Source organism: Salvia hispanica, chromosome 2 (assembly GCF_029641045.1).
Source record: "Salvia hispanica isolate PSC_SH4W2 chromosome 2, Shi_PSC_v1, whole genome shotgun sequence".
In the NCBI taxonomy this organism is placed as follows: Eukaryota; Viridiplantae; Streptophyta; class Magnoliopsida; order Lamiales; family Lamiaceae; genus Salvia; species Salvia hispanica.
This window is the reverse complement of record NC_142693.1, coordinates 13781343-13794849: the sequence shown is the minus strand read 5'-3', so window position 1 is coordinate 13794849 and position 13507 is coordinate 13781343. Positions and strand designations below refer to the sequence as shown.

General features: G+C 35.6%; 1 protein-coding gene across 2 annotated transcripts; it reads left to right on the top strand.

Moving 5' to 3' along the window:
• The first annotated feature begins 7887 nt into the window (after positions 1-7887).
• LOC125214699 (G2/mitotic-specific cyclin-2-like) lies at positions 7888-10631 on the top strand. 2 transcript variants are annotated; one of them, XM_048115832.2, is made up of 11 exons: positions 7888-8042; positions 8125-8239; positions 8315-8371; positions 8456-8501; positions 8587-8739; positions 8830-8952; positions 9307-9396; positions 9479-9700; positions 9786-9884; positions 9975-10153; positions 10228-10631. In XM_048115832.2, the coding sequence occupies exons 1-11, from the start codon at positions 7985-7987 to the stop codon at positions 10388-10390; spliced, it is 1305 nt and encodes a 434-aa protein (XP_047971789.1). In that variant the 5' UTR covers positions 7888-7984; the 3' UTR covers positions 10391-10631. The 2 variants fall into 2 exon arrangements, with proteins under 2 accessions (XP_047971789.1, XP_088920057.1); XM_089063931.1 differs by lacking the exon at positions 10228-10631 and having other exon boundaries at positions 9975-10157.
• Positions 10632-13507: the final 2876 nt, after the last annotated feature.

Here is a 13507-nt window from a genome sequence, read left to right as displayed (position 1 = left end):
AAACTCTATGTCCCTATAATTTGTCAGCATTTCAAACAAGAGAAAACACAGATCATCTCTCTGATTCAATAACCAATCTCATGACAGCTACTTTGTTTATTAAATTTGAAACTTTAATATATTAGATAAATATAGAGCATTAGCAAATACTCTCTCTGTCCCTTTAAATATGCAACGTTTGCTTTTGCGCAATTGTTTTGGAAATATTATATTAAATAATTAATGTGGTGAAAAAATAAAGTAAGAGAGAGATTAATGTAGAGGAGAGTCTCATTTACATTATTCTCTTTTTTACTTTATATTTTCTTCACTTTAATTATTTTTTATCATTTTTTCAAAACATGTGTGAAAAAGCAAACGTTTCATATTTAATGGGACAGATGAAGTAACTTATGAATCCCATACTGATATAGATGAAAAAAATTACCTAGTGTTTACAATGAAGTCAATTCAAATAACTCGTGAGCTCTCTCATCTAAATTCTCGTAGCACACCGGCACCGGTGCTCTCTCCCACGCCGACAACGGCGAGGCTGCTGCTTTCTCCTTGCAGCGATGCTCTCTCTGACTATGCAATAAGAGGTTGTTGTTCTCTCTCATGCCGGCGACGACGAGGCTGTAGTCTAACTCACCACATCGCTATGCTCTCCTTCGGTTCCTTCGGTGGGACCGAAGAACCGTCGATTAGGACCGATCGGTTCCTCAAGGAACCGAACCGACTAAAGGTTCAGTTACGGTTCTTGCATGTATGGAAAAAACGGGAGTCGGTTAACCGACTAATCGGTTCGATTTTAACCGAACCGACCGTTTCCCCACCCCTATATAGGGAGGTGACCCAAACAAGAATGTATCTAAATCCAGAAATGCAGCTTAAATCTTAGTCCTATTATTATGTGATCTAATGGTCAATAATTGACCAAAAACACGGAAAGTCATTATTAATCAGTTTTATCTCATTATACAAAATCTAGGTTTGATGTTAATTTTAGTTCATTTTAGGTCATCCATTATTACAAATGACCTAAAATGACCTAAATATGTCATACGTATGATTTTTTTTCTGCGTTTTTGTATTAAGATCTATACATATCGTGTTTTTTAAGAATAACTATAAATTCAAAAAATAACAAATTAAAATTATAGTTGCCCTGTTTTTATCAAACATATAATCCCTTTGTCACAATTAAGTTGAGTTGTATTCCTTTTAGGATGTCCCAACTAAATTGAATCATTTTTTTTTACAAAAAATAAAGCATCCAATCTGTATTTTTTTATTCCATAATTTATTTTACTTTCTCTTTACTTATCTTACTTTTATTCTTCTATCTTACTTTTCACACAATTTCTTAATCTTTGTGTCCAAAAGTTTTGACTTAACTTAATTGAGATAGAGGAAATACTCCATATGACAATTATCATATATTATTGCAACTTACTCCGTATTATAGGATAGTTGCTTTTATTTCATACATAGAATTTTTATATTTTTTTTAATAAAGAAAACAGTTTTGAAAATTGTAAAACAGTTTAGTGTACTACTTTTTTAGAATAAAGAAAACTTTTTGAAAAGAAGTAAAATTTCCAAAAACGATGCAGTATTGCCACAATAGAAGCTGCTGCATGTTCTTTTATGCCCAGCATAGCTGCAGAGGGTAGGATCCTGGGATGGGATCCCCTGCAGTGGAGGAGTGCTCTCTCTCACATCCCATTATTTTATAAAGAATGAGCTACAAAATTAGCTCTATGTATAATTAATCGAACGCTGGAGGTACTCATGTTTCAAAAAATGCACCAGACGCCTCTACATATGTATATAATATCATTTGAAGTCCCTTTTCATTATTTACGATCTTTCATGCCCTTCTCACCCTCCTTTTTTTTCCAAAATGCCACTAAGGACATTTTGGTCTTTCCAGTATTTCATCATTACATTTCATTAATATAAACAAATTTGAATTTTAAGAATAATGTAAAATAAATTATAAGTACTAAAAATTATAATACACATATTATCATTGATGTTTTAATGGTAATTGAATATATTTTATTCTCCAATTATTTTTCTTAAGAAATACTAATAAAGATTAAAGTAAACTACTAATATATATAAATTATTTTTCCCACTCTTTTAAAACTAATTTATACTAGGAATATGTGAAATAATGGAAAGACACTTATGCCCTTGGAGTGGCATTTTGGAAATAAATTGATGATGAGAAGGGCATGAAAGACTGAAAAAGGACTTCAAATGATATTATACTCATACGTAGAGGCGTTTGGTGCATTTTGAAACATGAGTACCTCCAACATTTGATTAACTATATATAAAGGCTAATCTTGTAGTTCACTCTTTTATAAATAAAAAAATACGTCCACTATTTAAAGATCCTTTCGATTTATAAAATCATTACTTTATTCCATTTTTAGCATGTGGAACCCACATTCTATTAACTTTTTACGCTCATAATCTAATACAAAATTAATACTTTAAATGAGCCCTACATTCTACTCACTTTCTTTCTTTACTCTTTTTCATAAAGTCAAACAATTTCTTAAAATTCGTACTGAGTCAAAGGGCTCTTTCAATGGTGGACGAAGGGAGTAATTTTATTTATAATTAAAATATTAGGGTGTCAGGAACAACACCCATTCTCATGTCGTGCACTCCTCCACAACATGGGATCCCATTCTAGGATCCCCTCTTTGAACGTTTGATAAAAAAGTTACTTCCTCTGTCCATAAAAAATAATCATATTTTTGGGTCGCATGAGTTTTAATGAGAAATTGGTAAAATAAGAGAGATATGAAGAAAAAGTAGGTAAAGTAAGAGAAATAGTAGAAAAAATGGGAAAAGTATGAGAGAGAAACTTCCATTTTTAGGAATAAGATTACTATTTTTTATGGGCATCTCAAAATGGCAAAATGGAGAATATTTTTCATGGATAGAGTAAGTATTATACTACTCCCTCCGTCCCCGATTAAGAGTCACACTTTGACGGCCACGAGTTTTAAGAAATGTAAAAAAAAGTTAGTTGAAAAAGTTAGTGGAATGTGGGACCCACTTTTTTATATGGTTTTATAATAAAATGTGAGTGAAGTGAGTTAGTGGAATGTGGGACCTACTTACCATTTATGGTAAAAATGAAGTGTGACTCTTAATTGGGGACGAACCGAAATGGAAAAGTGACTCTTAATCAGGGACGAAGGGAGTAGTACTTAATTAAAATGACAATTATCTTTCTTTTTATTCCAACATGTACGCATTGGTCGTATATTTGTGATTTCATTCTCAAATTGTACTCCGATCCATCTGTCCTATACAAATATGTGCACTTTTTATTTTTATCTGTACCACAAAAATATGTGCATTCCATTTTTGAAAAGTTGTCCTAATTTAATACCCCTTATATGGGCCTGGGCCGGCCCAATTAACAACTCTATCCACTACCATTCTCTCATCTCTCTTGCTTTACCACTTTTGTCTTAATTTTTGTACAATATTAATTGTCCATATTTTTAAAGACGGAAGTATTTAATCTCAACTGGTTTATTTTATTATTACAAGAAATGGAAAATTTTGTATTCTTTTCTTATTACTTTTGTTATTAATTTCTTTTTATTACAAGAAAGGGAGTAGTATATTTTATTTTAGGTTTTGAATAGCAATACGAGAAAGTGCTTAAAAAATAACTAATCTATATTGTACTACTATCAATCTCGTGTTGTGACGTAATATGTGCAGATAAATTTCAACAGATTGCATTATAGACATAGATTCTCTATAATGCTACTAAACTATTTAGATGAACTGCTTTGTGGATAATTTATGTATATAATGCATAAATAAACTGTTTACAATCCGCACAAATCTGTTGCATTCACTATTTTTTTTTTCATTATAGCGTTGTTAATTTGACATTATAATTGTCACGTGACATCATGAGCATTCGCTATCTTTTTTTTTTATGCATAATAGCATTGTTAATTTGATATCAAAGTGAACTTTAAAAATGTTCCATGAATTATGGATTTATCTGGTCCATAGTCTCTGAATTTTAAAAATATCGCCAGTAGTTCTGAACTAAGGGTTTATCTCAAAATTGGTCCTTTTGGCTTTTTTTGGTACGAAAATATCCTTTTGAGGGGTTTTGGGGGATTTGGGTAAGAGTGAACTGCATAAAAGCGCCCTAACTTTTCGGCTTGTTGCATCGTTGACCCCTAACAAAAAAAAAATCTCATCACAGGAGTCTAACAAAATATACAATCACAAACCAGGTATTTCGGACGATAACACTCTCAGGCCCTGAAAGGGCAGTCTCGTCAAATTAACACTCCATGCTGACATCGCCCTGCCATGCAACCTGGCATGTACGGTGACGGACAGCTATATGGATAAGAATTTTATGATATTGTTTTATAAATTAGATAATTTCTCTGACTACTATATTTATATGCTATAAAATGACAATATTACCCTTAATGCAAATATATACACTTTTCTCTCTCTTTTTTGTTCGTAATGGTTAATTTGTGATAGAGATGAACAATGCCACAATGGTCGATTGGAAAAATGGGTAAGTTCTAATCTGCAACAATAAATATTCAGCAGTTTGTGTTCTTTTTTATGGAGAATTATGGTCAATTTTTTTTCATCCCAAACAATGCAAAATCAGAGAATTCAGAATAAAAAATCGGTGTTCAAAATTAAGTTGCTGGAAATAACCAAAAGAGAGAGGGATCAAAAAGATAAATTTAACATGTTCTAAAATTCAAGCTCTAGAAATCGTTGATCCAAGAATCAGAATCCAAATCAGAGAAAGGACTCAACAAATAAGGAAGATATGTTCAAATTCCCAAAAGAAATCCACAAAAAAATTAAAAAATTCAGATTCATCACTGCCTCAAATTTGCTCTTAAATCGAATTCTAGATCTGGAACGTCACCACTTCCGAAACCCGCAGCAGGAGGAAAATTGTGTGCAGTCGGATCCATTTTCGCCGAGAACCGTAACTACCACTGGATCGAGTATACCGGCGGCCATTGGAAATCTGAGTAAACCAACAGCCATTTTCACCCCGGCGACCGAAGTGCTTCACCGGGGGAGAATCGGAAGAGAGAGGGGAGGGGGACATTCCAAGGGAGTGCTCGAGAAATCTGAGTGGAAGAGAGAGTGGGTAGGAGTGGAGAGAGAGTATTTCCATTTTACGTAGAGAGTGGGTAGGAGTGGAGAAATCTGTGTGGAAGAGAGATTTTTTCATGTTACGCAGATAGAAATCTGTGTGGAAGAGAGCGGTGTTTTTATACTTTCAAACTTTTAAATCTGATATTATTTTAGATATGTACTAAATTTGATATTATTTTAAAATTATTGTTCTTCTTCCATTTTGTCATTCTTTACTTTATTTTTTTATTTTAATATTAGATTTAATTTTATAAATTAAATTTTAAATTTTGATTTTTAAATATCAATAAATTTTTTTAATTAAAACTATTAATTCATGGACACTATAAATATTGATTAAAACTAGTATTAGTTTTTGTTATTTGATATATATTCAGCTTAATTGAAGAAGTATAGGAAAATAAGAGTTATTTTATTTAGCCTTCGTTCGTTGTTATAATTGCTTGTGAGTATGAAGTTGACTAAAAATTTGATCCTACTAAAAATTTTATACATGAGTATTTTTGTTGAAATTTTCTAGTAAATTTTGATTGTTTTCAAATTAATAAACAAAAATTATATTAGTCTTACATTAGAGGCATATTTATTTCAGAATAAATCGTGTTATATGATCTATTTATGATTAAAGCTATTAAATATTGATTAAAACTGAGGCGTTGTCATACCTTGTTGATTAAATAATATACACTATCAAATACACATTGATTATGACTATTAATTTTTGTTATTTAATACTCCCTCCGTTCCGCGGTAGTTGGGTTATTTCATTTTCTGCACTCATTTTGGAAAAATGATAATAAATAGTTAAATGTAGAAATAGTAAAGTAAGAGACAAAATAAAGTAGATAAGAGTCTTATCAACGTTATTCTCTCACTTACTTTACTTTTTCGCAACTTTAACTATTTATTACTCTCTCCATCCCAAGATATTAGATCCATATACCATTTTGGGATGTCCCAACATACTTGAGCCATTTCTATTTATGTTTAAAAATTTACTTTATTACCAACTCCACTTACACTACAAAACATCTCCTAAATTCATGTACCCAAAAGAAAGGGGTCTAATATCTTGGGACGAAGAGAGTATCATTTTTCTAAAATGAGTGCACAAAATGAAATGACTCAACTATTGTGGAACGAATGGAGTAATTTTTATAATTAAAAAAATTTATTGATATTTAAAAATTTAAATTTAAATTTTGTAAAATTAAATCTAATATTGGAATAAAGAAAAAAAGTGAAGGATGACAAAAGGGAAGAAGAATGATAATTTTAAAATAATATCAAATCATAACTGAAATAATATCATATTTAAAATGTCAAGTGCATTTTCGTACCCAAAAAAAGCCAAAAGGACCAATTTCGAGATTTCCCTTAAATCCATGGATTACTGGCGATATTTTTTAAATCCAGGAACTATGAACGAGATAAATTAATAGTCCAAGGACTATTTTTGAAGTTCACTCTTGATATTATGAATATCACGTCACCACATGAGATTGAAAGTATATTACTTAACTCTAAGGACTCGTTTGATAAAAAAAGATGAGATATAAGAAGATATGTAAAACAAGATAAGAAATACGAGATTCATGTCAAGATATGCAAAGATATGATTTTTTTTCCGTTATTGTTTGATAGAAAAGAAATTGTATAAAATTGTATTTTATAGTATTAAATAACATGGCTTAATTTGACAAATTGGTGGGATACATAAACATGGTTAATGTTATAATTTTGGTAAGATTGGTTAGGGCTCTTGTCTTATATTGGACTTTGAGTTAAGCTTAAATATGATATCAAACAATTAGAAATGTCCATATATAATCTCTATCTTGATATTACTAACTTATCAAACACGCCTATATTAGTACTCGTCCAATTAAAAATGAATATCTCGATAAGGATTCAGCGATTAGAAACGTTTACCAACAATTTGCATTCGATGAAATTTAAAAGGAAAATCGGATATTTAGAAAATAAGAACAAAAATCCACGAATAAAATTGTTGCTATATTAGATATTGACAGGTCAATCTGTTTAAACTTTATACTATAGTATTTCTATTTTTTTAATCACCGGATATCTATTCGTTGTAATTATTGTCTCATCAAATCTACCCTTTCTTCATCAACTTTATTTAAGTATTTCGAAATTCCGCAAATCAAACTGGGAATACAGTATTTCACGATTTCTTTTGATTAGATACTAATCAAAGTGGATTAAAATCCAATGTAATTGCATTAGTAAATCTGACAACATTATCTTAGCTAGTTAATCCTAAATTTGCAATTAAAATGTGGTCTACTATCAATTTACTAAGACAATCTAGAATTTTGAAATAAAAATAGAAAAAAATCCGTTGCCGTCCCAAATTAAATTGACAATTGCAAACTGTCTAGTCAATTAGTCAAAAGTGGGGAAGAGCGCCTCTCTTCTTTCTCTCTCTCACACACACACGCACTAATGGGCTTATTATTACAGCACATAAAAGTGCAAACTACTCAAAACCCACAATAATTAATTGAACAAATTAGTTAAAAAATGAAGTGAAAAAACAGACAAGCAACCACAATTGCATGTTTTAAAACACAATTTGAAAGTAACGTCTTTCCTTAGCCACGCGGCACGTGCCAACACAGGTGACCGTTGCGCACACTGACTTTCCCCACTTCACTAGCCGTTTGATTTAAAAACACATCTCCCTCTCCTCTCATTCCGCCATTGCTGAAGCTCCTCTCCCTTCTTCCCCTCCTCCTCTCTGCTCTAGGAGCTCTGATTTTTTCAAGAAAATTGGAAAATGGCTATTTCTGATGAGAACAATTCTGTTCAGATTAGACCAGCTAATGTTCAACAAGGTAAAAAAGATTGGATTTTGTGATGTGGGCGGGCTCAAGATTGCAGCTTTTTGCGTGAATTGATTTGCTCTCTTTGATTTAGGTGGGGGAGAAATGGAAGGGAGGAAGTTTGGAGGTGAGATCAGAGCTAACCGGAGAGCTCTTGGTGTGATTAATCAGAATCAACATTGTGTTGTCAACAAGAGAGGCTTTGCAGAGTACTTATCTTAGCTCCCATCTTCTAATCTTTCTCTCACAGTTAAAGTTTTTTGACACCATGTGAAAAATCTCAGGTCTAATGGGGTTTGTGATAAGAATGGTCCAGTGCCAGCTCATAGGCCAATCACAAGGTAATTAAATAATTTGTGCTTCTCAAATTCAAATTTTTTTCCCACATTTGAATTTTCTGATTCTATTTTCTTGAATTTTGATAGGAAATATGCTGCTCAAATGGCAGTCTCGCAGCATCAATGCCCTGAGGTAATGGGCTAATAATAGATCTTGTTTGGATTGGATCCTTAGTTGAATAGCAAGAGTTGCTAAGAATCTTTTGTTTTGTTACTAGGAATCTAAGAGGCCAAAGACATCATCATCAGGCATTGAGTTCACAGTGTGGGAGGATGTTCCTTTGACAGATGCAGATGATAATGTGGCAGATAAAGACCAGCCTATGCCGATGTTGTTGGAGAGATCGGAGATCGAAAAGGATCAAATGGGGGTAGCACCCTTTTTCACCTCTCTGATGATTTATGAGTAATTCTTGCTCCTTAGCTAGTTTATTGAGTTTGGGAGAAAATTCACAATGTAGGAAGTTGAAATGGAAGACATATTTGAAGAGACTGTTCTGGACATCGATGGTGGCGATGCAAAGGATCCGCTTGCTGTCGTGGACTATGTCGAAGATCTATATGCCTCCTACAAGAAAATGGAGGTGAGGAAATGGAAATCCTAATGATTTAGCTTCATTTTGATATTTTGAAGTCAAATGTGGCCATTTTCCTATTCAAGAATTTGATTTTTGATGTGCAAAAATAGCTCCTATGATTAGATATTGAATACTGTCAGTGAAAATAGAGACAAAAGTGAGCTCAATGTGTGTTTTGAATTTGAATTCGTTTAGATAAAGGTAGGTTGATTATGCATCTAGGCACTTTAGAAAATAACCAAATTGTCACATGTTGGTATTGAGCTGTCATTTTATTCTTCATAAATGCTAATTTTGAATGCTGTAGATCCACCACATGCTGACTTTATTAATTCCATATTTTTTTGTTTTGTGTTGCAGAGTTCAAGCTGTGTTTCACCATGCTACATGTCACAACAATTTGACATAAATGAGAGAATGAGGGCCATTCTCATTGACTGGCTTATAGAGGTAATTAATTACTACTAATGCTTCAGAGGGTAAGTTTTCTTAATCTTGTGAAACTTATTGTTTTTCTACTAATCATCAATAGGTGCACCACAAATTCGAGCTACGAGAAGAGACATTGTTTCTTACGGTCAATCTAATTGATCGGTTCTTGGAGAAGCAATCCGTGGTGAGGAAGAAGCTGCAGCTAGTCGGCTTGGTCGCCTTGCTTCTAGCCTGCAAATACGAGGAAGTCTCGGTTCCTGTTGTCGATGATCTTGTCTTCATCTCGGACAAAGCTTATACAAGGAAGGAAGTTCTTGAAATGGTACATTCAGATATACTAATCAAATCACAACACAACTCATTCAGTTTTTGCATTTAAAGACTCATTTTTGGTAACATTTTTGCAGGAGAGATTGATGCTGAACACATTGCATTTCAACATGTCTGTCCCAACTCCTTTTGTTTTCATGAGGAGATTCCTCAAAGCCGCTCAATCAGACAAGAAGGTTTGTCGAATAAACGATCTTTGATGTGTTTCGGAAACCAAACACTAACAAGAAAAATCAAGAATCTAAATGTGTGTTTTGTGTTAACAGCTTGAGATGCTCTCATTCTTCTTGATTGAGCTATGCCAAGTGGAGTACGAGATGCTCAAGTATCCGCCCTCGTTCGTCGTGGCTGCTGCCATATACACGGCCCAGTCAACGCTCTATGGTGGCGGGCAATGGAGCAAGACTTGCCAATGGCACACAGGCTACTCAGAAGAGCAACTATTGTGAGTCTTCTTCTATCCCATCCCATGATGTGATGCTTGTGTTTTGAGGCTAAAGATCGGTTTTTTTTTCTCAGGGAATGCTCGAGGCTGGTGGTGGGGCTGCACGAGAGGGCCGGGACGGGGAAGCTGACCGGGGTTCACAGAAAGTACAACACATCTAAATATGGATATGCAGCAAGATGTGAACCAGCACATTTTCTTCTTGTACAGGCTAACCAAACTAGTACATGTGATTGATTTGCAGTGTTGATACCAAAATTGAGAAATTTAATTGGGGGAAAAGGGGGGCACTAGTTGTTGAGATTAATTAGAGATTAATCATAGAGAAATTAAATAACCAGGTTAGCAGCAACTTTGAGTTGCCCCAGGGGGATTAATTACCAATTATTCATTCTGATTTGAACAAGTGTAGAAACTCTGCACTTTCTGATTGTTTACTTACATTTGATTGGAAATAAATACCATCCATCTCTTTTCATTTCTGAAATGTATTTTTGTATGGTTATTAACTTCAATGTTAAATTGTTATCCAAATGATAGGAGTATTTGATTTTAAAAGACTAAATTTGGAGCCATCAAATTAAGTGAAGTTTTTGAATTTGAATTATGTGTAAGACCGTTAGTTGTTTGTTGAATCTCAGATGTTTGATTACCTGTCAATTTTTTATTAAAATAATACACGAACGGTATGGTATTTATTTTACATTAGGAATAATTTGAATCTCAGATGTTGATTACCTGTCAAATTTAATACTAGTACACGAACGGTATGGAATAAATTTTAGGAATAATTTGAGTTCTTTTCACTACTATTAGTTTTTCAAAGGAAATGATATTTTATGGAGCTGAGATTGATCCCAAGATTGGACACTTTTGTGTTTCTATTTTAATAACTACTACTACTAAATTTTAGTTCTTTTGTTATGTGATAATCACTATTTTTTGTTTCAACACTTTAATATATCAATTATATCACTCGTAAATCATTTCAATCTAGTGGAGTATATACTCTCTCCGTCCATAAAAAATAGAGTAACTAGTGTATGACATGGGTTTTAATGTATAATTGGTAAAGTAAGAGAGAATGAGAAAAAGTATAGTAAGAGAAAAGGAGAAAAAGTAAGTGAGAAGTAGTGTTAGTAGAATGATATGTAGGGTTATTATTTTTTGAAATATTTTTTTTTAATTTTTTGAAAACTTTTCATAAATGAATGCGCTCTATTATTTGTAGACGGCCAGAAATGATAAATGTGTCCTATTTTTTGTGGACGGATGGAGTATTTAGTTCGCATAATTTGATAAAAGATGGGTTCAATATATTTATAGTTAGAGCATCTGTAATGGCGTCTAGCCGGCCGGCTAGCGGATCGGCGACAGCTAGCCGACCATTGCGTCCGGCAAGCGACGTTTCGGCGAGCCGATCGGCGAGTTCGCGCCGATCGTCGGGAGCTAGCCGCCATTGCAGGCGAAATTTCAGCGAGCCGACGGCGAGCGACCATTTTTTTTTTTCCGTCCGAAACTCTATATATAATGATAATTGAACTTCGTTTTCATTTGCACCACTTGTGTTTACGAGTTTCTCTTTCTCTAAATTTCTGTACGAGATTAATATCGCGAAATGGAGAACAACAACGACTCTCCAGTGACGAGCGGGTCGCAAACTCCAACATTCCTCGTTAGAGGTGGATGGGGTCCGATGGACGGGTACTACAATATGTACCCTTGGGGGGATGATGCCAGGAATGGCGGGAGGTAGTAGTATGCCGGGGGTGCAGGGGATGCCGGGGTGGCAGCCGAGTGTGTAGGGGATGTCGGGTGTGCAAGGGATGCCGGGGGTGAAGGGGATGTCGGGGGTGCAGGGGATGCTGAGGGGGACAATGTTTATCGGCCCAGTCTTGACTTTTTGATTGTTGCTTCCAACACATCGACCACAGTGGAGACTCAATTCACTAGGAATGAAACTTTCTCCCTAGAGGAGTTGTTGAACGAAGTCGATGATGCGGACTCTCTCATTCACACAGGGGGAGTAGGTCGAAGCGCACCGAAGAAGAGGGGCAATGGCAAGGGCAATGGCAAAGGGGTGGTCGGCGAGTTGTCGCAGACGGCTGATGACGGCGGTGCGGTGAAGGCACGGAGTAGTAAGTGGACGGATGAAGATAACATCGCATTGTCCAAAGCTTGGGTGAGTGTTTGCGATGATCCCCTGAAGTCGAACAATCAGAGGATCATCAACTTGTGGGCTAAAATTGCAGCAACCTACAAGAGATTTCACCCGGACGGGAAGCCACACACCGGGGAGGAGTGCCGGAAGCAGTGGGACCGAATCAGGAGTGCGGTCTCCCGATTTGCGGGCTTGTACGCCAACAACCTTCGCATGAAGACCAGTGGCCAAACGATGGATGATGTGAGGAGGATGTCGGAGGATGTCTTCCCCTTGGCGGGGGTTCATAGGGAGTTCACCTACTGGAACTGCTATGAGGTGCTGATGGAATCTGAGAAGATTCGGGTGGGTATTGAGGCTGGCTGGCCAAAGAAGCAGCGGCTGAACCTCGCCGGCGATTACAGCAGCAGCGCCGGTTCCCTTGAGCTCCCCGACAGTGCCGAAGAGGTCCCGTCCACTCCATCGTTTTCTCGCCGCACTCGCCCGGTTGGTCAAAAGAGGGCGCAAAGGGCAGCCAGTGGACTCACCGGTAGGTCCCAGGAGGTCCAGTCGACAGCCCCTTCTAGACAGACGGGTACCGAGCTCGCCAGCCTCGCACGTACACAAACGCAGTAGAGCATGTTGGCTGTCATATGTGAATGGCGTGCGACGACTGACCCTGTGGAGCAGGGGTTACTTTTTTATCTCATCCAGAGTATGCGGGCCGATTTGGGGTTCCCGCCTTGGGGAGGCGTCGGGGACTCCGATGTGGTCGGGTCTGGCCAAGGCGGCGACGAGTGAGGCGGGGCCGCGTGTGTGGAAGTAGGAGGTTTTTTTTATGTACTTTTATTTATTTAAATAAAATGATTGTATTTCCCGTATCAGTGTCGTAAATTTAATTCCTTATTTGCGTGATTGTAATTTATAATATGAATTTGTTAATTTTATTTATTGTGGCTAGTCCTAGTGCTAGTCCGGTTTTTAGTCCACTGTTACATAGTTGGGTGTCCTAGTACTCTAGTTTCTAGTCCAAGAGCCATTATAGATGCTCTTAAATTTTTTTAAAAAAAAGAAATCAATTGTCAACATATTATTATGTGATGTGAGCAACTAATTAGTACAATTGTAGAAATAGAAAAAGGAGTAATTTATTAGACACAAGGTCACAATTATAGCTGGAATACTAAATTATTGTTTTTTCCTTTTCAGCTGCC

What these genes read in the sequence shown, in the direction of transcription:
- LOC125214699 (XM_048115832.2), top strand. Translation starts at nt 7,985, where the DNA reads ATGGCTATTTCTGATGAGAACAATTCTGTTCAGATTAGACCAGCTAAT. An exon ending in TCGAAAAGGATCAAATGGGG is followed by an intron (nt 8,740 to 8,829) that starts GTAGCACCCTTT and finishes TTCACAATGTAG; the next exon opens with GAAGTTGAAATGGAAGACAT. An exon ending in GGAAGGAAGTTCTTGAAATG is followed by an intron (nt 9,701 to 9,785) that starts GTACATTCAGAT and finishes ACATTTTTGCAG; the next exon opens with GAGAGATTGATGCTGAACAC.